This window comes from Erpetoichthys calabaricus, chromosome 18 (genome assembly GCF_900747795.2).
Source record: "Erpetoichthys calabaricus chromosome 18, fErpCal1.3, whole genome shotgun sequence".
Lineage (NCBI taxonomy): Eukaryota > Metazoa > Chordata > Cladistia > Polypteriformes > Polypteridae > Erpetoichthys > Erpetoichthys calabaricus.
Genome location: NC_041411.2, coordinates 54,930,836 through 54,954,812, shown reverse-complemented (window position 1 = coordinate 54,954,812; position 23,977 = coordinate 54,930,836). Strand labels below are relative to the sequence as shown.

General features: G+C 39.4%; 2 protein-coding genes across 2 annotated transcripts in view; one reads left to right on the top strand and one right to left on the bottom strand.

The window, feature by feature from the left end:
* cenpp (centromere protein P) overlaps positions 1 to 23,977 on the top strand; it is a 410,887-nt gene that overhangs the window by 239,295 nt on the left and 147,615 nt on the right. The window lies entirely within an intron of this gene.
* omd (osteomodulin) lies at positions 3,772 to 7,201 on the bottom strand. The gene is made up of 2 exons (XM_028824282.2): positions 6,214 to 7,201; positions 3,772 to 4,648 (listed from the first exon to the last, which is right to left on the bottom strand). Exons 1-2 carry the CDS (start codon positions 7,166 to 7,168, stop codon positions 4,368 to 4,370), a joined length of 1,236 nt encoding a protein of 411 aa, XP_028680115.1. The 5' UTR covers positions 7,169 to 7,201; the 3' UTR covers positions 3,772 to 4,367.

Here is a 23,977-nt window from a genome sequence, read left to right as displayed (position 1 = left end):
GCTAATGAAACAAAATTAATAAGCAAAATAATCGACTTATTTCTGATGAATCATTTACCAAAGTGTTTAATAACTGGGTTGCTCATTAACATGTTTTCTGTTTGGCTGTTGTGATACATTTCTGTGCTTAGCCGGTATTTTTTACAGCTTTTTTGTATCATCCATAAGCTAACATGACAAATTTCTAAGAATTATACTTGGTCCTGAGCTAGTAAACTGTCAAGCTGTGTTCCCTACAAAACCTTAGCAATTATTGGTAAATTGTAGGTATAGTTTTCATGTATAGCAGGGCCTATAGGTATGTTTTCCACAGTGTAACCATCTAGTATAGCCTGTGAATCGCATGTAATTTCTGAATTGGCATTAAAAAAAACAAAGGTTGAATGACCTAACTCAAAAGATCTAGCAATTAGTATGAAAAATGTATTTGACCTAATAGAAAAGAACTTTGGAGGTCACTTTGAGAGGACACCATGCTGTTTGGAAGACATCAGTAATTGATTATGGAGGAAATATGAACAACCAAAACAGAAGGGAAAAATAAGAATGATATATCTAGGTAGTACATGTGCTTGTATGGTATGTATGTGAATGGATGGATGAAACCTTTCCCTTGTTTAATTATTACACTTCTTTGATAACTGAAATAAAATTTAAAATAAAAAAAATAAAATAGTAAAATAAAATTTATAAATAAAATACATTTTGTTGCAGAATATTTCAGAAAAGTATTTTCTAAAGCAATGCATAAGCACTCACTTTATAGCCATTTAATGTTCAGGTGATTCTATGAAGGAAAACTCACTGTTTGAAGGGACACTTGTAGATGATCGCACCAACATGTTCACATGCATCAGGTTGGAACAACCTCTGTGAATCTTTTCTTAGAAAGGTTGATAGGCTGTTGGCTAGAGCAGGGGTGGATCCAGCTGTCGTTATCTTTGTTTGAATAAATGAAATACACAAGGTAGTCTGTTAGTTCTGCAATCCAAATTTAAGCTGTTAGGTGCCAGGCTGAGGAGTAGAACTGACATGGTAGTCTTCTCTAAAGTTCACGTTTTGCCAGGTAAGATTGAGGAGATTAGAAGGCTAATTGAGTTTGAGATTTTGATGCAGGATGGAAGGGTATGGATCTGTGGGGCACTGGGACTCTTTTTGGAACAGATGGGACATGTTCTGCTGCGACGGGTTACATTTGAACTGAAGGGGCACCAATGTGTTGGGGAGGAGTATGAGTAGGTTGGCCAAGAATTGTTTACACTAGGAAATGTTGGGACAGTGTGTTCAGTAGAGGCCAGGTTTAGAAATGTACAGAAAGAAACAAACAAGTGATCATAATATAATGCAGTTCTCAGTGTTTTGGAAGAACACAAGTGCAAAGACCAAAACTGTTAAGTTTAACTTTGGTAGGGCAAAATTTTAGCGGATGCATCAAAGTTTAAGTGGGAAGGACTGAGATAAGCTTTTAATTGTGGAGTTATTCAAGGAGCAGTAGAGCTGGTTTAAAAAGGTTTTACATCTAATGCAGATAGGTACATCCCAAAATTAGTAGTTAGTTGGAAATTAAAAAAAAAACTCTGCAGTGGATTAATAAAGAGTTGAAAAGGAAGCTGCAAAGGAAAATGCAGTTGTATAAGGCATATAAAACTGGTAACTTAAATGTGAATTGTAAGGTGTATGAGAGAATGAGGGTAAACATTAAGAAGGATATTAAGGACGCTAAAAGGCAGTTAGAGATTCTTTCAGTATTTTAGTAGTAACAGAACAGTCAAGGAGAAGGTGAGGTATATCAGAAGTAGAAAAGGGGAATTAAAACATGTACACAGTGAAATTGCAAATACTCTAAACTTTCATTTTTTTATGGTCTTCACATGTTGGAAAGTTGATAACTTCTTAACAGTATCAGGGGCTACTTAGGAGGTACCAAGTGATTTCGAAGTTGTAGTGATAGAAGTATTGCTTAGATTAAATATGCTGAAATCAAACAAATCACCAGAAGCAGGTAATATTTATCCTCAAGTTCTTAATTAAGTTAGTGAGTACATTTATAAACCCATGACTCATATTTTTAGGAAGTCACTGTGCTCTGGGGAAATCCTGAAGCACTGGAAATTGGCAAATATTTTTTTGTTGTATAGAAAAGGTGATCTGACAGATCTAAGCAACTATAAGCCAGGGCACTTAACGTGAATCACAAGTAAATTATTGGAAGGAATTATTAAGGAAAGATTGAGCAACACATGACAAGAACAGAAGTTTTACTGAACAGTCAGCATGGGTTCAGATGAGGGAAATCTTGTTTTACCAACACACACAAATTCTATGATGATGCAACAAAAGGATGCAATATTTTCTTGACTTTCGGAAATCATTTGGTAAGGTACCACGTGATAGGTTGGGGATGAAACTAAAATAAGTGGGAGTTCAGGGTGTAGTGTTTAGATGGTTAAAAAAAGTGTCTCAGACAGAGGAAGTAGAGAGTTGTAGTGTGAGGAGCCTTATCAGAACAGGGTGATGTTAGAGTGGTTTCCCTCAGTGATCAGTGCTTGGGCTCCTGTTATTTGTAATTTATGTAAATGTTTTGGATAGAAATATAAATAAACAACTGGTTAAGTTTGCAGATGATAGCAATCTATGTGGACTGACAAATTATTTAGAAACCGTTGAATCATTACAGATGGACATGGACAGCATTCAGACTTGGGCAGATTTGTGTCAGATGAATTTTAATGTAACTAAATATGAAGTATTACAGCTAACAAGAAAAAAATGTTAGGTTTAAATACACAATGGGCTGTCTGAAAATTGAAGTACACCTTATGAGTAGGATTTAGGAATAGTAGAGAACTCGTCACTATCAACTTCCAGATAGTGTTCAGAAGCCATTAAGTTTTACATAATGCTAATGAAGTTTAGAGGACAAGTCAAAGAGGTTATGCTGAATCTTTATAACACACTGGTTAGACCTTATCTGGAGTACTGTGTACAGTTTTGGTCTCTAGGCTACAAAAAACACATAGCAGCACTAGAAAAAGTTCAGAGAAGAGCAACTAGCCTCATTCCAGAGCTACCGGGGATGAATTATGAGGAAAGATTAAAAGACCTGAGCGTTTTCACTTTAAGCCAAAGAAGATTAACAGGAGACATGTTTAAAATTATAAAGGGAATTAATACAGTGGATTGCTATTTTAAAATGAGTTCATCAAGCACACGGGGGTAGGGGGAGCTGGAAATGTCTTAATGGTAAATTGCACACAAACATCAGGAAGTTTTTCTTCACCCAGAGAACTATAGTCACATGGAATAAGTTGTTAAGTAGTGTGGTAAACACTATGATTTTAGGTACCTTGAAAATAGACTTGATGTTATTTTGCAGGAATTAAATTGCTTGGACTGGTGAGCTTTGTTGGGCTGAATGGTCTGTTCTCATCTTGATTGTTCTAATGTTCTAACGATCCTGGATTGGTGAAGCTACAACACTAACCACTGTGCTACTGTGTCATTTCAGAATGATTGGAAGTCATTTTGTGAGTTATCAGCAAATTCTGTAATTAATGAGTTATCTATGTGACTTCAGCTAAATGAGTGATGCTTCATAGTTCTTCCATTGCCCATGGTAGTGCCATCTGGATTAGTTATTTGCTAAAAGCTATTAATTTGTTCTTCCTGCACACAGCAAGTGACTCTCCTTTTATGCCTCTGTGCATGATGTGATTTTTTAATTTTGTTTTTACTCAGCAGTAAGGTGGACTATAAGCAGAAAAAATGAAGTCAACAAAAAAGAAGTTAGTTTATTTTACCCTTTACATGTTAGCAACAATAATATCACGGCAGTGACCACAATAAGATGCAGCTATGAAAAAAAATACTTTTCAACTGGTTCTATTCATGACTATAATTCTTAGTCCAGCTATTTAACAGTGATGCCAAAGCACAATTTTTTTAAAGCCTGCTAATAAATCTATTCAACAAGATGCAGCAATATAGCTAATGTATTATAAGATGCTGGAAATGACAGAAATAGTAAACATTGTTAGTCAATAAAGAATTCACGGGTATTGTATCATAAAATTAAAAATGATATCTTCATAAATGTTGTTCCAGAATCCTTGAGGATGTGCTCAACCTGTACATCTGTTAAACTAGTATAATTGTAATGAAGTGTAAAGATTGTAAGGTTGTCAAAAACTTGTGCAGTAGTAAACTAACAGCTTAATACTTCATAAAAATATAGAATTTTAAATTTGACATTTGAAGACTGAAGATTTCTTAAATGACTTATCAAGTTGTGGCATCTTTGCTAAGCAAGTATTTCTTTAGTTGGATGATGATATATTCATTTATGTGCTGCACGTTCAGTTCAATTTTTAATAATCCCATGTGTCTGTTTCGGTATATTCTTGTGTTCCTGGACTTTGCTCTGATTCTGTAATAATTTGAGTAAAGGTATAAAAACGTTGAAAGGAATGAGGCAACAATTGTTGAGTGACCCTCTGTTCCCCATAGTAGATGTACTGAATTCGAGGAAAGCATGAGTAAATAAAGTTGTTAAGTGGCTTGCTAAGCTTGTTTTGGTCAATACGAATGTATGTGAGTAGGTTCGGTCTGGTATGATCCACTGATGGGCACATCAAAGAAATATTCAGATCTGTAAAACAAAACATACAGAGAAATTGGTTCTTTTGTCTGTACTTTAATCACTTTATTACACATTCTCAGAAATTAATTTTTAATTTTATTAGCCCTCCTTTTCAGATTGTGCCAAAATCCAGCATAGTATTTGTCACTGTAATTTAAATATTTTTGTTTTCACTTGTAGTAAACATTTCTTTAAGCCACAGATACCTTCCTTTGCCATGGATGACTGCAGTATTTTTGACAGTCGTAGATCTTAAAAAACATGTAATTTTGAATAATTTTCTGTCATCTAGCAATATGTAATGTAAATATATTTCTTCAATACTTCGGTGCAATGTTGTCATTAATATAATATTCAGAATATTTACAAAAACACCAAGGGCATCCTTTCAGACTGCAGTTATGTATAATGACCATTTATTTTCTGATAAAAATATTGGCAAGACTACCTTGTATACATAAGAAGCTAGATCTTAGTTGACTAGTGTAATCTTGGCAAGTTCATTTGAGTAGAGTTGTGTTTTAATTGGAAGAAATAAAGAGAAATCTGCAGTCTGATATTCAAAGCAGGCACATGTTATGTTGCAGTACATGCTTTATTGCTGAGTAAAATACACCAGAGTCTTTTTTGCTAAGGTAATTTAGTTGCTTGTTATATTTAAACATTAGTTTATCCTGTTTTAAGTAAATTGTGACAGAAGATCTGTGGTTATTACTTTACATATTTCCATATTTCTACTCCATTTCACAGACTTAATTTTCAATTCTTCCACAATTTGTACCAGGTAAATTAACACAAATAATTGAGATAAATTTAATTCTTAATGTAATGTTGGATGCAGAAAAAGAAAATGAGAAAATGTTAATATTACACTTTGTCCAAAAAGTGAATAATTAGAATAAACAGCACAGCTATGTCAGGAAGAAACTAAAACACTGCTAGATTTTTCAGTCATGTTGTTTGATTTCTAGGTCAAAATGAGAAAATGTGAAACATGTAATGCCTTTAATGGGGAGAACAAGTAGAGGGCATGCCTTAAGGCAAACTTTTATAAATGGCTATACAGAACAGAATTTGAAAAATTGTGCGGCCAAAATGCTGCACTCAAATGAAGACTACCAAAAACAATGAAATATCCTCTTTTTTACCATAAAAAGAATTCTGCAGTATAAAATAGCAGGAGAGGGCATGCTTTGAGAAAATACTTCAGCTCATTCATTAGAAGAGATACACTGTTTATGGGGAAAGCTATTACTTACTTACTTCTCAACCACTTGTTAAAGGAAAATAACAGATAATGGATGCCTTCAAGCTGAATCTTAGCTCCAATAAGTCCGCTAAGATATAAGATTTGTAAACATTTAAGTTTCAGCATTGCAGTGTTTTTTCAACATTAAAAACACAGCATACGAAAAAACTTGCTACAATGGAGTTCTTCACACAATAAAATGTCACTCATACTTGATGATCATATTGATGTAGCATAAGCAGCTGATCTGCTGATGTTCAAAAATATACCCAAACAATACCCCTTAGCCCGCATTAATAACTGTGTATAAGACTTGCAAACATACCAAGAAATTCGTTATCATTGAGGTAAAGATGTTCCAGGGATCTTGGGATAAAGAACGTTTTTGACAGTTGATTGTAGCCAAGGTTCAGTTCCATTAAACTAGACAGGTTGAAGATATTATAAGGTAGATCTTGTAACTTGTTGTAGGATAGTCTGAGAGACATAAGGTTTGGTATTTTTTTGAAGTAGCCTTCAGGAATGGATGAAATTGAATTGTTCTCCAGTGATAATTGCATCACAGAAGCTGGAAGCTCAGGCATGGCTTTCAGTTTATTATGACACAGATTGATTTGCATTAGGCTTTTCATTTTTGGTAGTATTTTGCCTTTAAAGTCAGTGAGTTTGTTTCCACACAGATCCAACATTGTAACATTGACTAAGTCTTGGAAGGCATCTGCAGATATCTTTGAAATCTGATTAAAGCCAAGAAAAAGTCTTTGAAGGCTGCTTGGCAAAGGTGCTGGAATATCCACCAGGTAGTTGTGTTCAAGGTGAAGATGTGCAAGGTTTTTCATTTTAGCAAATATCCCTCTGTCAACTTGTGAGGACCTTATTTTATTGTTGCTTAGATTAATATCTCTGAGAGATGTGGCATTGACAAATGCACTTGCACTCAAAGTTTCAATGTCATTAAACTGTATATACAAATGACGTATGTGCTGAGGAACATTCGGAATTACCTTCAGTTTTCTGTTGTCACAATACATTGCATAAGGATAGGTGGGAGGACAGAAACACTCACTGGCACATTCATTCGTATACTGGATGTAGTGATCCCCATATTCAAAGATGTTGATACTTGGATCGAAAAAAGTTGGTAGGTGAGCAAAAGGAATTTCTGCATCTGACCAGGTGTCATGTTCATTGTAAGCTGTGTGTTCATCTTCATAATCCTGACACACCATTTTTGCCAAAAGCAAGAAGAGGCAAAGTGATAACTTCATTAGGGCACTCATGATTCAGTTCCTGTGGAAAGGAGAAAGCACATCAAGACTTGTTTATTACTTTTGAATCTTTGTATATATGCTGTGTGTGTATATGTATAAAACAACTTTGTTCAGTGTAATTAAAGCTTCCATAAATATTTTGTACAAGCTTGTAGGGAGTTTTTGTTCTCTGTTTAATTGAATTAAGTGAAAAGGTTGATATTGCTATTGTTCTCAAGGTTCCGTTATATTTTGTTTATGTGGCTCATTTTGAGTCTGTAAGCTTTCATAAAAAAACAAATGGAAAAATTAGGGAGTGTTGGTCTAGGCTTACATAAAGGTGAGAGAACAAAAAAAACTACCAGCAATTAAAAATTCATATTCATACAGAATTGAAAAAAGACAAACTCTGAAATTGCATGAAAAAGGACGGAACATTAAGAAGTTTTCTTTCCACTAATTTTTACAAACCTACATCTTAAAAAATAAAAATCATTGAATGCATATCAATAAGAATTGTACATTAGTCATTGTGGATAAGGAAAAATATTAAAATATACATAAGAAATTTTACATTGGAGGAGTGTTCAAAGATGTGACACATCTTCCCCATGGTGCCAGGTGGTCTCTGAAATACTCCTCATCCACTTTCTGTAGTTTTATGCTGAGTTCTTATTTATCAAATCGATTCCAGTATGTACAGAAATGTGCTGACAGTACTCCATCATTATACACAGAAGTTCAATATGGTGTTCCGCAGGGCTCAGTACTGTGACCTTTACTGTTTTCAATTTACATGCTTCTACTTGGATCTATCATTAGGAAACATAATGTTAATTTTCACTCGTATGCAGATGACACCCATTTATACCTTTCATTTAGATCAAATGAAGTTTCTCCGATGTTGTCATTAATTAGTTGTGTTAGTGAATTAAAGGAGTGGATGAGTGAGAACTACCTATCTTTAAACACCAATAAAACTGAGATGTTAATTGTTGGAGGGAATGACGCTGATCTCAACAATCTTTTGTCATCATTTAAGTCAGTTGGAATCACCATTAATTTTACTGAATCGGCCTGCAGTCTAGGAGTTATCTTTGACCCTAGCATGTCATTTAAAGAGCACATTACAAAGTTGTCTAAATCATGTTTCTTCCATCTTAAAAATGTTGGGAAATTAAGGCATTTTCTAAATAAGCAGGATTCTGAGAAATTAATTCATGTATTTATTTCTAGTAGGATTAACTACTGTAATGCTGTGTTCACTGGATGTTCATACTGTTCTTGATATAGCTTCCAGTTAATCCAAAATGCTGCTGCAAGAATTATTACAAGAACAAGAAAATACGAACACATCACTCCAGTTCTTAAATCCTTACACTGGCTCCTGGTTAAGTTTAGGGCAGATTTCAAAATCCTCCTTTTAACATATAAAGCAATAAATGGCCAAGGTCCGGCTTACTTGTCTGAACTTACCATAACTTACAAACCAGAGCGCACATTAAGATCTCAAGATGCCGGTCTGCTTATGATTTCAAGGATTAATAAAATAACAGTGGGAGGTTGAGCTTTTAGTTACAGGGCCCCTAAACTGTAGAATGGTCTGCCTGCTACTATAAGAGATGCCCCTTCGGTCTCAGCTTTTAAATCCCGGCTGAAGACTCACTACTTCAGTTTAGCATATCCTGACTAGAGCTGCTGATTAACTGTACAGACTACATCTCTGTTGTTAGTCATTAGCACTAAAACACAAGTAACATGATAGTTAGAATTTGTTACTAACCCTCACCTATCCTGTTTCTCTTCTTGGTACTCAAATGTGGAGTACCTGATGGAGGATTGCAGGAATCATGGGGCAGAGGGGTCCTTACATCGGAATGGCTGGCCCAGCGCTGACTCAGCTGTGGAATGGCCAAATGGGGGAGGCAGCTTGATGGCTGATGTCTTCAGGACTCTAAACAAATCCAAATCATATTAGGGGATATCATCTACTGTTAAATTCTGCTCCATACTTATACATTTTTTATTTTGTATACTGTATTGAGGATTTGTTCTGTTCTGTGTATTTGTATTGTATTGACCCCCTTCTTTTTGACACCCACTGCACGCCCAACCTACCTGGAAAGGGGTCTCTTTTTGAACTGCCTTTCCCAAGGTTTCTTCCATTTTTTCAGCACAAGGGTTTTTTTTTTGGGAGTCTTTTCTTGTAGTCAAGGCTGGGGGGCTGTCAAGAGGCAGGGCCTGTTAAAGCCCATTGCGGCATTTCTTGTGTGATTTTGGGCTATACAAAAATAAATTGAATTGTATTGTATCATTTCTTCTTATGTCATACATCAGCAGCGGCATCAACATTATCTTTAACCTTTTTAAGTGAATTGCATATAATAAAAAAAGCACCTGATGCGATAGCCATGTCAGTCTGCCTGTCTGCATGAAAAACACAATTCCCAGTGGACCAGTTTTGTTGGAATTTGGCATGTTTATTCTTCAAGGGAAGTTGCTGAGATGGTTGTTTTCATTGAGATATTTTAAATACAGCAAGCTTTATATATTTTGAAATTTCAAAAGTTCCCTTAGTACTAGGATATTGTACCGTGTTAGCCATTGTGAATGTAGAGAAAAGCCAAGCAAAATGACACCTTTTATTGGCTAACTAAAAAGATTACAGTATGCAAGCTTTCAAGGCAACTCAGGCCCCTTCTTCAGGCAAGATGTAATCAAGTTCCCTTTGAAAGCTTTAATGAGTATGCAAACTTGTCTGTCTTAAAACACAGAAATATTCTGTGCGAATTTAGCTATGAATTATTTAAAATTTTACCTTAAGATCAATTACGTTGTCTTATATATTTTTAATATTGTTTTCCTTTACAAAAACAACTACAACATTTATTTATATAGCACATTTTCATACAAGCAATGCAACTCAAAATGCTTTACACGATGAAATATAAAAGGAAAATTATTATGTAAAACATAAACAAACAAGATTAGGCAATAATATTATACAGTATATAACAAGGAAAAAGGTACGGTCAGACAGCCAAGATGATAGGAAAGGCAAAAAAAAATCTCCAGTTAAGCTGGAGAAAAAAAGAAACAAAATCTGCTGGTGTTCCAAGGCCAAAAGACTGCCCAGCCCCCACTGGGCATTCTACCTAACATAGATGGTCTAAATCAGTCCTCATGGAGTTTACTCGTTTGATAGCTTCTCCTTACGGCAGAACAGTAAAATACCTGCAGTTGTGTGTGCTGAAGTAAATACGCTTTACTGCAGTATATTGGATGTGTCAGGGTCAGGCATAGGTAGAGTTGGATGACTGAATATTACCATATATGAAAGGTATGACTTTAGATGTGTATTTCAATTAACTAATAAAGATATTCTTTGTCTATTCAATAATAATAATGCTGTTTATTTATCTATGTACAAAGGTAGTGCTGTTCCTTAGAGATGTACCAGTATGGAGTAACGATACAACTGACCAATTCAAGCACTGACACTGTAAATTTTTGGCAAAGTAACACTATGATTCACCATCTGTCATGTTTGGATGCAGCCAAAAATTTTAACATGAGATTCCAACGCAGAATCTCCATTGGTGTGTACTTCTAAAAAATGTTAGGTGTAAGAAATTTGAAGTGCAAACAGCTATACATCCAACAAGTAACAATAGCACATGAAACTGATTTTATTTTTTGATTCCTCTATGGTGCCCTTGATAATGGACTATCTATCAGGCAGACTGCAGTGTGCAAGACTCAAAGACTTTGTTTCTGATACTGATGTGTGCAACACTGGAGCACCACACGGAACAGTCTCTTTATTCTTTTTTTTTTTTTTTTTGATTTTATTGAAATCACACAACATTCCATACAAATAGATCAATTTTTACAAAAATAAGTTTAAAAAGAAATCAGCCCCCAGCACAGTAAAACTTAAAGCTAGTTAAAAATAAGTAAATAGATGAATTAATAAGTGAATAAAGATAAATGGAGAAGAAAAAGAAAAGGGGAGAGAATCAGCTTCCTCAGTGCTTTTTTTTTTTCTTTATTTCGCCTTATACAATTTCTTGTATTAGGAATTTGTTAGTTTTCGCATACCCCTTGGGGTCAGAACGCAGGGTCAGCCATTGTACAGCGCCCCTGGAGCAATTACAGGTTAAGGGTCTTGCTGAAGGGCCCAGCAGAGTAGGATCTCTTTTTGGCAGTGATGGAGATTTGAACCGGTGACCTTGTGGATACCAACAAAGATCCTTAGCCTCAGAGCCACCACTCCGCCCATGTTATTGATTTGATCCTGCCAGGTTTTGAAAAAGTTCTGCACAGATCCTCTAAGTGAGAATTTGATTTTTTTCCAATTTCAAATAGCATTTAACATCAATTACCCACTGAGTTAAAAGAGGAGAGTTAGGATTCTTCTAGTTGAGCAAGGTAAGTCTATGTGCCAATAGTGTATTAAAGGCAATTAGTTTGTTTGTCCTCCACTTTAAGCCCATCTGGGAGTACACCAAACACAGCTGTTAATGGGTTAGGAAGGATTGTGACACCAAGGCTGTCTGATAGGCATTTAAAGATTTTGGTCCAGAATGATGTTAATTTGGTACAGGCCCAAAACATGTGACCCAGTGAAGCTATAACTTGATTGCAGCGTTCACAGGTTGGATCTTACCCTGGAAACATTTCAGACAATTTTAAACGAGACAGGTGTGCTCGATATATAATTTTGAGTTGAATAATTGTATGCTTTGTACTTATGGAGCTCGGGTGAATTCTGTGCATTGCTTCCTCCCTCTCGTTTTCTAAGATATTGAGTGAGAAATCCTTTTCCCACTGTCCTCTTGGATCTTTGAAAGGGAGGGACTGTAAAATGGTTTTATATATTGCAGAAATGCTGTCTGAGTCCTCGAGACTGAGCAATATTTTTTCCAGCATAGAGGGAGGTGAGGAAAATTGGGCAGGTTCTGTTTAGCAAAGTTTCTAATTTGAAGGTATTGAAAGAAATGTGTTGCTGGAAAGTTACATTTGGAATGTAATTTTTAGTAGGAAGCAAAGATGTTGTCTATGTACAGATCTCTGTACATAGTTTTCTCTGTATTCTGTACACCTCACACTATAAATGTAACACCTGGTCATGTTTTTTGCAGTAATTCCCAGGTGATTCTGAAAATTTGCCTGCACTTAAAGGATGTATTGATAAGGTGGATGAGAGGATCAGTACAGTCTTCCATCCCCTGGTCTGGCACGGAATTATCCCTTTGTTACAGCCTTATTCCAAAATGGATTAAATTCATTTTTTTCCTCAGAATTCTACACACAACACCCCATAATGACAACGTGAAAAAAGTTTGAGATTTCTGCAAATTTATTAAAAATAAAAAAAATGGTAAAGCACATGTACATAAGTATTCACAGCCTTTGCCATGAAGCTCAAAATTGAGCTCAGGTGCATCCTGTTTCCCCTGATCATCCTTGAGATGTTTCTGCAGCTTAATTGGAGTCCACCTGTGGTAAATTCAATTGATTGGACATGATTTGGAAAGGCACACACCTGTCTATATAAGGTCCCACAGTTGACAGTTCATGTCAGAGCACAAACCAAGCATGAAGTCAAAGGAATTGTCTGTAGACCTCCGAGACAGGATTGTCTCGAGGCACAAATCTGGGGAAGGTTACAGAAAATTGTCTGCTGCTTTGAAGGTCCCAATGAGCACAGTGGCCTCCATCCTCCGTAAGTGGAGGAAGTTCGAAACCACCAGGACTCTTCCTAGAGCTGGCCGGCCATCTAAACTGAGCGATCGGGGGAGAAGGGCCTTAGTCAGGGAGGTGACCAAGAACCCAATGGCCACTCTGTCAGAGCTCCAGAGGTCCTCTGTGGAGAGTGGAGAACCTTCCAGAAGGACAACCATCTCTGCAGCAATCCACCAATCAGGCCTGTATGGTAGAGTGGCCAGACGGAAGCCACTCCTTAGTAAAAGGCACATGGCAGCCCACCTGGAGTTTGCCAAAAGGCACCTGAAGGACTCTCATACCATGAGAAAGAAAATTCTCTGGTCTGATGAGACAAAGATTGAACTCTTTGGTGTGAATGCCAGGCGTCACGTTTGCAGGAAACCAGGCACCGCTCATCACCAGGCCAATACCATCCCTACAGTGAAGCATGGTGGTGGCAGCATCATGCTGTGGGGATGTTTTTCAGCGGCAGGGACTGGGAGACTAGTCAGGATAAAGGGAAAGATGACTGCAGCAATGTACAGAGACATACTGGATGAAAACCTGCTCCAGAGCGCTCTTGACCTCAGACTGGAGCGACGGTTCATCTTTCAGCAGGACAAGGACCCTAAGCACACAGCCAAGATATCAAAGGAGTGGCTTCAGGACAACTCTGTGAATGTCCTTGAGTGGCCCAGCCAGAGCAGAGACTTGAATCCGATTGAACATCTCTGGAGAGATCTTAAAATGGCTGTGCAAACGATGCTTCCCATCCAACCTGATGGAGCTTGAGAGGTGCTGCAAAGAGGAATGGGCGAAACTGGCCAAGGATAGGTGTGCCAAGCTTGTGGCATCATATTCAAAAAGACTTGAGGCTGTAAATGCTGCCAAAGGTGCATCGACAAAGTATTGAGCAAAGGCTGTGAATATTTATGTACATGTGATTTCTCAGTTTTTTTATCTATACTAATTAATAAAAGGCAAAGCCCTCACTGACTCACTGACTGACTGACTCATCACTAATTCTGCAACTTCCCGTGTAGGTGGAAGGCTGAAATTTGGCAGGCTGATTCCTTACAGCTTACTTACAAAAGTTAGGCAGGTTTCATTTCGAAATTCAACGCATAATGGTCATAACTGGAACCTCTTTTTTCACAATATACTGTAATGGACGGCAGCTCGATGGCCGTGGGAGGAGAAGTTGAGTGTCACGTCATCACGCCTCCCACATAATCACGTGAAAAGACTGTGAACGCAGTAGGGAGAAATGAAGGAGGAGCCGCAAACAGCGAAGAACAAAAAATTCATTAAACAATTGAGAAGGGAGCGAAACAATAAGAAGCGAGCGAGTGAAGCATTCAAGCATCTTCATAAGGGAAAAAAGCACGGTGTAAAACGTAAGTTTAAATTAAGTTTATAGAAACGCTCCCGCTGCGGATTGCACTAACATATTCGCGAGATAAAAGTTTAATGAGAAGACACGAGGTATAAACGAACCACACGCCGTAGCGCAACGTTAGGGGCTTCACCTCTGGCGCTGACGTTCGAGATTCGATTCCCGAGAGCGGATGCAGTGAGTGTGTACGCCTGATGAGTCCAGAATTAGGGAGAAACACGTGTCGCATACTCTTTGCATTATTTGAAAGTAAACTATTAAAACCATTCTATGATCTGCTTCTCGCAACTGAAAGACGGCACATGGCGGATGTTAGCCGACTTGCTGACCGCAACGTTAGGGGCTTCAACTCTGGCGCCGCAAACAGCGAAGAACAAAAAATTCATTAAACAATTGAGAAGGGAGCAAAACAATAAGAAGCGAGCGAGTGAACCATAAAAGCATCTTCATAAGGGAAACAAAGCACGGTGTAAAACGTAAGTTTAAATTAAGTACAGGATTCGGACACTCCTCTATAAAACGCTGAAAGACTACCTTCACATTGCTCCCTTGCTTGCTGGGCTTACTTGCAGCTGCTTTATCGCTCGATATGCTTCCCGCGCAGTACTTTGCATACTTAAAAGCCTGAACAGCACCTATCGGTTTTTGATTGTTTGCTTTTCTCTCTCTCTCTCTCTGACATTCTCTGCTCCTGACTCCTTTGAAGAGGAAGATATGTTTGCATTCTTTTAATTGTGATACAGAACTGTCATCTCTGTCTTGTCAAGGAGCACATTTAAGCATTTGAAAAAGAGACAAATGTGAATGCTGGAGCTAGGTGTGGTACAAGAGAGTCATAGTCCTTGGTCCAGTCCTATTGTCTTGGTCTCTATGCCTGACAAACGTAGGTTTTGCAGTGACTTCTGGTGGCTTAATCAAGTTTCCCAGTTTGATGCCTACCCAATAACACGAGTGGACAACCTTCTCAAGCGACTGGGACAGGTTGAATTTCTGACCACTCTTGACATGATACAGGTTCCTTTTAATGGACTCAACGAAGGCTAAGACTATGTTTAGCACCCCTAGTGGTCACTGGCAGTATTGTGTCCTTCCATTTGGGTTACATGGGGCACCTGCAGTCTTCCAGCGTCTGCTGGACAAAGTGCTTCGTCCTCATAACTCTTACAGTGCTGCCTACCTAGATGATGTAATTTATTCCAGCACATGGAAGGAACTCCTACAGCAGGTCAAAGCGGCATTGCGGGTGCCAGGAGAAGCCACTGTTCATATCAATCCAAAGAAATGTTTCTTTGGAATGAACAACGCCAAATATTTGGGCTACCTAGTGGGCCAGGGTACTGTGAGGCCACAGTGTACCAAAGTAGTAACGATTTTGTAGTCGCCCCGTCTGAAGACCAAGAGGCACATCCAAGCCTTTCTTGGCTTAGCAGGGTACTACTGCCGGTTCTTGCCCCAGTTTTCTGAGAGAGTGGCGCCCTTGACTAATCTCACAAAGAAGAAGGCCTCGAACAATGTGGTATAAGATGCTGCATTTTGTGACTTAAAACAGGCCCTTACGTTTGCACCTATTTTGAAGGCTCCTAACTTTTCTTTGCCTTTTATACTCTAGACGGATGTTTCGGACACAGGCCTGGGAGCTGTGCTGAACTTGAGCGTCGATGGTGTCAAACACCCCATCATTTTCCTGTGCTGGTAATTGCTGGACCGGGAAACCAGATATGCGTCGATGGAACAGGAAGCCTTAACCATCAAATGGGCAATTACACAACACAGTATTACCTCCTGGGTCATAAGTTCACCTTGGTTACTGACCATGCACTTTTACAGTGGATGGTTTTACCCAAGGGATCAGACCCTCGAGTCACGAGGTAGTTTTTAGATCTGTAGCTGTACAAGTTTTTGATCATTCACCGACAGGGCTCTTGTCACCCCAATGCCGCTGCTCTTTCTCAGATTCACGACTTCTCGGTCAGGAATGCCCGACTCAATGGGTCTGGGCTGAGGGGAGGCCGTGTCACACACGTGTGGCATGGGAGGCAGCTGAAGGGCTTACAAAGGGATAATTCCGTGCCAGACCAGGGGATGGAAGAGTGTACTGATCCTTCCTCTTTTTCATCAGCAGACCAAACAAGTTCACCTGGATTCGGGTACGTCACTTCCAGTTCCAAGCTCAATGATGACACTTCTGGTTCTGGGCCCGATGACAACATTTCCAGTTCCGGCCCCAATGACATCACTTCCTCTGTCCAGCTTTAAAACCACCATGTTTGCCTGTCATTTTGTTCTATTGTTTGTTTAAAGTCTGTTGAGACCTATTGTTCAAGGAACCAAACCTTCATCTTTGGCAGCCTAATTCAAGTACAGTAATCCCTCGCTATATCGCGCTTCGCCTTTCGCGGCTTCACTCCATCACGGATTTTATATGTAAGCATATTTAAATATATATCGCGGATTTTTCGCTGCTTCGCGGGTTTCTGCGGACAATGGGTCTTTTAATTTCTGGTACATGCTTCCTCAGTTGGTTTGCCCAGTTGATTTCATACAAGGGACGCTATTGGCAGATAGCTGAGAAGCTACCCAACTTACTTTTCTTTCTCTCTCTCTTGCGCTGACTATCTGTGATCCTGACGTAGGGGGTGTGAGCAGGGGTGCTGTTCGCACACCTAGACGATACGGACGCTCGTCTAAAAATGCTGAAAGATTATCTTCACGTTGCTACCTTCTGTGTGCAGCTTTTAAGTATGCTGCACGGTGCTTCGCATACTTAAAAGCTCAAAGGGCACGTATTGATTTTTTTATCTGTCTCTCTCTATCACTCTCTAACTCTCTCTCTCTCTCTCTCTGCTCCTGACGGAGGGGGTGTGAGCTGCCGCCTTCAACAGCTTTGTGCCGCGGTGCTTCGCATACTTACAAGCCAAACAGCCCTATTGAATTGTTTGCTCCTTTGAAGAGGAAGATATGTTTGCATTCTTTTAATGGTGAGACTGAACTGTCATCTCTGTCTTGTCATGGAGCACAATTTAAACTTTTGAAAAAGAGACAAATGTTTGTTTGCAGTGTTTGAATAACGTTCCTGTCTCTCTACAACCTCCTGTGTTTCTGCGCAAATCTGTGACCCAAGCATGACAATATAAAAATAACCATATAAACATACGGTTTCTACTTCGCGGATTTTCTTATTTCGCGGGTGGCTCTGGAACGCAACCCCCGCGATGGAGGAGGGATTACTGTATACAGGCAGCTGCCCCCAAACATCTTTTTATGTCTGTCCAATCCTTTCACAATATATGTATGGTTGGTCTCATCAGTTAAGGGAGATGAATGTTTGAAGTGGAACTTCGTTAGCAGCTGTGTTATTTTTCTCTTTCTTTTATTTCCCGAGGTATCCTGTATTTACTCAACCCGAGGAGGCTCAATTACAGTATATGCAAGCATATACATTATTAACATGACCGGCAGAAATAGGGTTCAGAAAAAAACGGAAAAGACAGCTAAAGCTTCATCCAAGCCTACACAGGCATCAAGTCCAAGTTCAAGGTACAGCCTTTTAGAAAGTGACCTAGAACAGATAGGCGAAAGCACAGATTTCCTGGGACCTCACACTACTGTATCATCTCCACTTGAGAGCAAAAGTGGGAGCGATTGTACAAGCGAATCGGGCCAGGATAGCTTGTTGATTCCAGAAGATTCATTGAAACTGAAAATGGCCTTACCTTCCATGTTGTCAACCACCCCTCATGAGCCAGTTACATTAACTTCAACTGGGCTTGCCAGTTCCTCCCTGCGTGGAGTTTGCATGTTCTCACCGTGTCTGCGTGGGTTTCCTCTGGGCGCTCCAGTTTCCTCCCACAGTCCAAAGACATGCATGTTAGGTGGATTGGTGATTCTAAATTGGCCCTAGCGTGTGTTTGTGTGTGTCCTGTGGTGGGTTAGCACCCTGCCTGGGATTGCTTCCTTCCTTGTGCCCTGTGTTGGCTGGGAGTGGCTCCAGCAGACCCCTGTGACCCTGTGTTCGGATTCAGCAGGTTGAATAATGGATGGATGGATGGATGGGCTTGCCACTTCATCTGTAGAGCACAGGGAAGACCGAAATGAGCTGTCCGAGCTGAAGGTAATGATCGCCGCAATGGCCACCGCTCAAGACATAAAGTAGATGAAGAATGATTTAAAGAAAGAAATAAATGATATAAGCAAAGAAATAAAGGACATACACAAGACAAATGAATAGCTGCTTCAGGATATCAAAGACCAAGAAAAACGTAATCGCTTTGAGGCTGCCTTTAAAGGTATGCTAGAAAAAAGTGAGGAACAAATACAGGGAAATGCATCTAAGTTTGAGAGTAAATTTAAGGCACTTGGCGCTTAGTTGGAAGACATTAAGCAAACATTCACAACTGATATTGAAACAGCTGAATAACTGGCATCTACCACTGACGGAAAAGCAACAGTTGCAAATTCCGAATGCAAAGTACTCTGAGACAGACTTTGCTGCACTGGAAGATGGATGCAGAAGGAATAATATTAGAATTGAAGGTCTCCCTGAGAATCATGAAAGTCCAAACCCAGTTAAATTCTTAGCTGAACTATTCTCTAACATAGTTGGAGAGGACTTTAAATCAGACAATGAGATAGCAGCAGTTTAAAACATTTTGGGATCACAAGAATCAGTACCTCTAAACCTAGGAATCTCGTCGTGCTTTTTGGAAAAATTACAATTTAAACTACATATAATGTTACTTCTTAGACAGAAACATGAGATTATATTTGAAAATAACCAAATTTGTATTTTCCCGGATTTGTCACCCTCAACAGCTGCTAAACGTGCAGCATTTTACAACATTAAGCAGCGCTTACGGAAAGCCAAAGTCAGATACAGCCTCTTGTATCCTACCAAACTGAAAGTGGACATTTAAGGCAAGCTCTACATTTTTACTTCTACAGAGGAAGCAGAAAAAGAGATAAAAAATCTTAACACTTTTTGTGAAACACGATCGTGGGTCACATTCAGTCCTGGCATGACAAAGAAGATCTTACTGGCTGGCTGTTCCTCCTGCAATGATACTGGTACCATAATTATACATCCTATTTACTTTTTGCCACTTTTTGTTTATGTTTTATGTTTTAATTACAATTATATGCATGCATGTATGTATGTGTACTTTTTAACATCATTCCCTGGGTTTACTCTCTATTTTATGCTTATAGTATTTGGACTGTATTGTCAATAGATATCTCTGTTTTTATCCTTATACATTGCTGCTGGGGGGCTTGTTTTGTTTTGGACATGTTCCTTCTCTAGGTATGTCAGAGGACTGGGACTTTGTGAAGTGTGATCTAGCCTCACATGGGGAGGCAACAATTGGGCTAGGGGAGGAGAGAGCAAGCTGTTTCTAATACAGTATCCTTTTAATCCTTATACAGTAATTATAAGTGCCAATGTAACATGGCAATAACTAATTAATTAAGGTCAAAGCTGTCTTATTTTAAGTTAAGACTATAAAATGACAGCAAATGTTCAGAAGCAATATTTTCATGACCAAATAGTTAACTTTGTGAGCTGGAATGTTAAAGGTCTGAATCATGAATTAAAGAGAAAGAAATTACAGTATTTTATCACCTAACAGGTCTAAGCGCTAAAGCAGTATTTTTTAACAGGAGACTCCCTTATTAAGCAAGGATCAGTTTCGGCTGCATAGAGAATGGACTGGCCAAATTTTTCATTCCAGCTTTACAAAGAAAACTAGATGTGTTGGAATTCTTGTACATAGAATAATAACATTTGTAGTAATAGATGTAGTATCTGATCCTGAAGGGAGATATGTGATTGTCATGGGTAATTTATTTAACTGTAAAGTGATTTTGATAAATATCTACGCATCCAATGTGGATGATAGGGACTTAATTCAACCGTATTTGCATCATTCCCAATGTGAACACTCATAAAATTATAATAGCTGGGGACTTTAATTATGTTATAAATCCAGACCTAAATAGTTTTCCTGCTACAGGGGCGATGACATCTAACACTGCAAAAACAATTACACAGTTTGTCACAAATCACAACTTATCAGACCCCTGGAGATTTCTAAACCCAGTCTCAAGAGCATATTCCTTCTACTCACCAGTGCATCACTGCTACTCAAGAATGGATTATTTTTTTTATAGATAATAATTTCTTGCCTATGATTAAATATTGTAAGTACGACACTATTGTTATCTCAGACCACACTCTGATCCTGGAGCTGAAATCACGATGCCCCACATACTTATCTCGCAGATGGCATCTTAACCCACTTTTATTAGGAGACGTGAACTGTACATGGGTGGGGGTCGATTTGTTTCGAACCTAGTTTTGTTAAACTTGACTTGCATGTATGGAATGTTATCTGATTTTAATAAAATTAATGTTTAAAAAAAAAAAAAAAAAAATTAGAGTACCTGTCAAATAATACAAAGAGTACACAACATGTGTTTTGCCCTAATTTGGGCTCATCTGGGTGAATCTGTATTATTTGACAGATACTTTTGACTGGTACTCTATAACATGCGTATGATCTGCTTCTCGCTGAGAGGGTGTGGCAGATGTTTGCCAACCAGCCACAAGCATTACCTGGTAGATGACCACCCAAATAATCAGATTGCAATTCAGACCTATGGAGATAGATACATTTATTTTGCCCTGTGGACAAATATTTATCTGTCTGTCTATCTATTTATCTTCATTTCCTTCTGTTAAACATCAAATATATATTTTTATCATTCTTATCCCTATGACATACAGTACCTCACATAGTTGTCATAAGCCATGCCTCAAACGCCATGCAGTTTTTGAAAGTTTAAAAGATTTTTCATCCATTATATGTTTATCCATGCAAATGTGGTTCATGTTGTCACTTCCATGTGTGCATGTCAATCTGTGATCAACATATTACTACTTATGTAAGAATCTTTTAAGTAGTTTCTCTGAAACAGCTCAGTTCCCCACATCTACTAATGGGGCCTCCTCACTACACTTAAGAAACTTGTTTTGTTCGTCAAGTGAACTGATTTTATTGATTTTTTTCCCCTTTTGTCTGTTTCTTTGTCTGTCAAAATCTAAATGTATTTGTATGTAAAGTTTTCTGGTGTGCGTCCAGCTGGTCCTGCTATTTTATCTTTCTATCATTCTCATCTAAATTGCAACCTTTTATTTTCAGAAGCTACTGCTAAAGACTTGTGTTTCTCTTAACTATTTTTATCCCATTTGTTTTTTCCACAGTGCTACAAAATTCCAAATTTTTTTTGTACATACATCCTCAAACTATTTCTAATGCCCCTAAACAAAAGATATCCTACTATCAAATTATGATGTTTTCCACATAATCTTTCCATGAAGAAATAAATTTTTTCTCTAGACCCTTCACATTTAAAAGTTACTAACTTTTCAAACCCAATCTTTGCTTCACCAAACCTTGCAGCCTTGTGACCCTGTAGTCATCAGCAATCATCTCTTACGTCATTCAGGTTGTCAGCCAGTGCAACTTACTCACTCTAGGTCTAACCAAATCAAAGAATGAGCTAATCTTAGCACAGTGTCCAAATTGAACTTTTGTTGCACATTAGTATTTTATTGTTTGGTTTTATAGTTAATGTGTGCCTCTTGTGAAAGAAAATACTTAAGGGAATGAGAGAATCTTAGTGGAATGGATTTAGCATAAGGACATACATTTGAGCAATGATAGATAATCACATTTTAACCATTACATTTATGTTTGCATGTATTAATTTGTTTATAAATATGCTGTTTCTTTTGGGGAGGATAAGCTGATGATTATGATGTTATTATTATCTGACTATATGGAATAATAGTTGGTGTATAAAACTGGTGGAGCTAATGTTATTTCCGTCCATCCATCTATCATCCACCGCTTGTCCAAAGTCAGGTCGCAGGGGCAGTATCCTAAGCACGGAAGGCTAGACCTCCCTCTCCCCGGCCACCTCCTTCAGCTTCTCTGGGGGGACCCTGAGGCGTTCCCATGCCAGCCGGGAGATATAATCCCTCCAGCGTGTCCTGGGTCTGCCCCGTGCCCTTCTCTCAGTGGGACATGCCCGGAACACCCCTCTAGGTAGGCGTCCAGGGGGCGTCCTGACCAGATAATTAATAATAATAATTCATTACATTTATATAGCGCTTTTCTCAGTACTCCAAGCGCTATCCACACAGGGAGGAACCGGGAAGCGAACTCACAATCTTCCACAGTCTCCTTACTGCAAAGCAGCAGCACTACCACTGCGCCACCTGTGAGGATGTCAAACCACCTCAACTGACTCCTCTCAATGCGGAGGAGCAGCGACTCTATTCCGAGTTATCTCCCGGGTAACTGAACTCCTCACCCTATCTCTAAGAGAATGTCCAGCCACCCTACGGAGAAAACTCATTTTGGTCGCTTGTATCCACGATCTTGCTCTTTAGGTCACTACCCAAAGCTCGTGGCCATAGGTGAGGTTAGGAATGTAGATCGACTGGTAGATCGACAGCCTCGCCTTTTGGCCCTGCTCTCTCTTCTCCACGACGGACCATTGCAGAGCCTGCATTACTGCGGATGCCACACCGATCCATCTGTCAACCTCCCGCTCCATTCTTCCCTCACTCGTGAACAAGACCCCGAGATACTTGAACTCCTCCACTTGAGGCAGTAATGTGTTCCCAACCCGGAGAGAGCATTACACCCTTTTCCAGCAAACAACCATGGCCTTGGATTTAGAGGTGCTGACTCTCATCCCCGCCGCTTCACACTTGACTGTGAACTGCTCCAGTGAGAGCTGGAGGTCACTGTCCGTTGAAGCCAACAGAACCACGTCATCCGCAAATAGCAGAGACGAGATTCTGAGGACACCAAACCAGACCCCCTCCGCTCCTTGGTTGCGCCTAGAAATTCTGTCCATACAACTTATGAACAGAATTAGTGACAAAGAGCAGCCCTGGCGGATGTCCAACCTCAACAGGAAATGAGTTTGACTTATTACTGGCAATGTGGACCAAGCTCCTGCTCCTCCTGTACAGAGACTGAATAGCTCATAACAACGAGCCTTGTACCCCGTACCCCGTACTCTTGGAGCACACCCCACAGGATGCTTCAAGGGACACGGTCGAATGCCTTCTCCAAGTCCACAAAGCACATGTGGACTGGTTGGGCAAATTCCCATGCCCCCTCCAGGATCCTGGCCAGGGTGTAGAGCTGGTCCAGTGTTCTACCGCCGGGACGGAATCTGCATTGTTCCTCTTGAATCCGAGATTCGACTATTGACCAAACTCTCTTCTCCAGCACCCCAGAATAGACCTTACCGGGGAGGCTGAGGAGTGTGATCCCCCTATAGTTGGAGCACATCCTCTGGTCAACCTTCTTAATTAGGGGGACCACCACGACCCCGATTTGCCTATCCCGAGGCACTGCCCCCGATGTCCATGCGATGCTGCAAAGACGTGTCAACCATGACAGCCCCACAACATCCAGAGCCTTGAGGAATCCAGGGTGGACCTCGTCCACCCCAGGGGCCCCGCCACCTCAGAGTCTTTTAACTACCTCGGCCCCTGATATGTCTAAGGAAGAAATGTTGGTGGGATTGAGAAGATCCTCGATGTATTCCTTTGAGGATCACAGCGCTTCCTCCGGGAACTCCAAGAAGGCTGGGTACTCTGAACTGCCATTCGGCGCATAAATGCAAACAACAGTCAGAGTCCTTCCCCCAACTTG

What these genes read in the sequence shown, in the direction of transcription:
- omd (XM_028824282.2), bottom strand. Translation starts at nt 7,168, where the DNA reads ATGAGTGCCCTAATGAAGTTATCACTTTGCCTCTTCTTGCTTTTGGCA. An exon ending in CAATGATAACGAATTTCTTG is followed by an intron (nt 4,649 to 6,213) that starts GTATGTTTGCAA and finishes TTTGTTTTACAG; the next exon opens with ATCTGAATATTTCTTTGATG.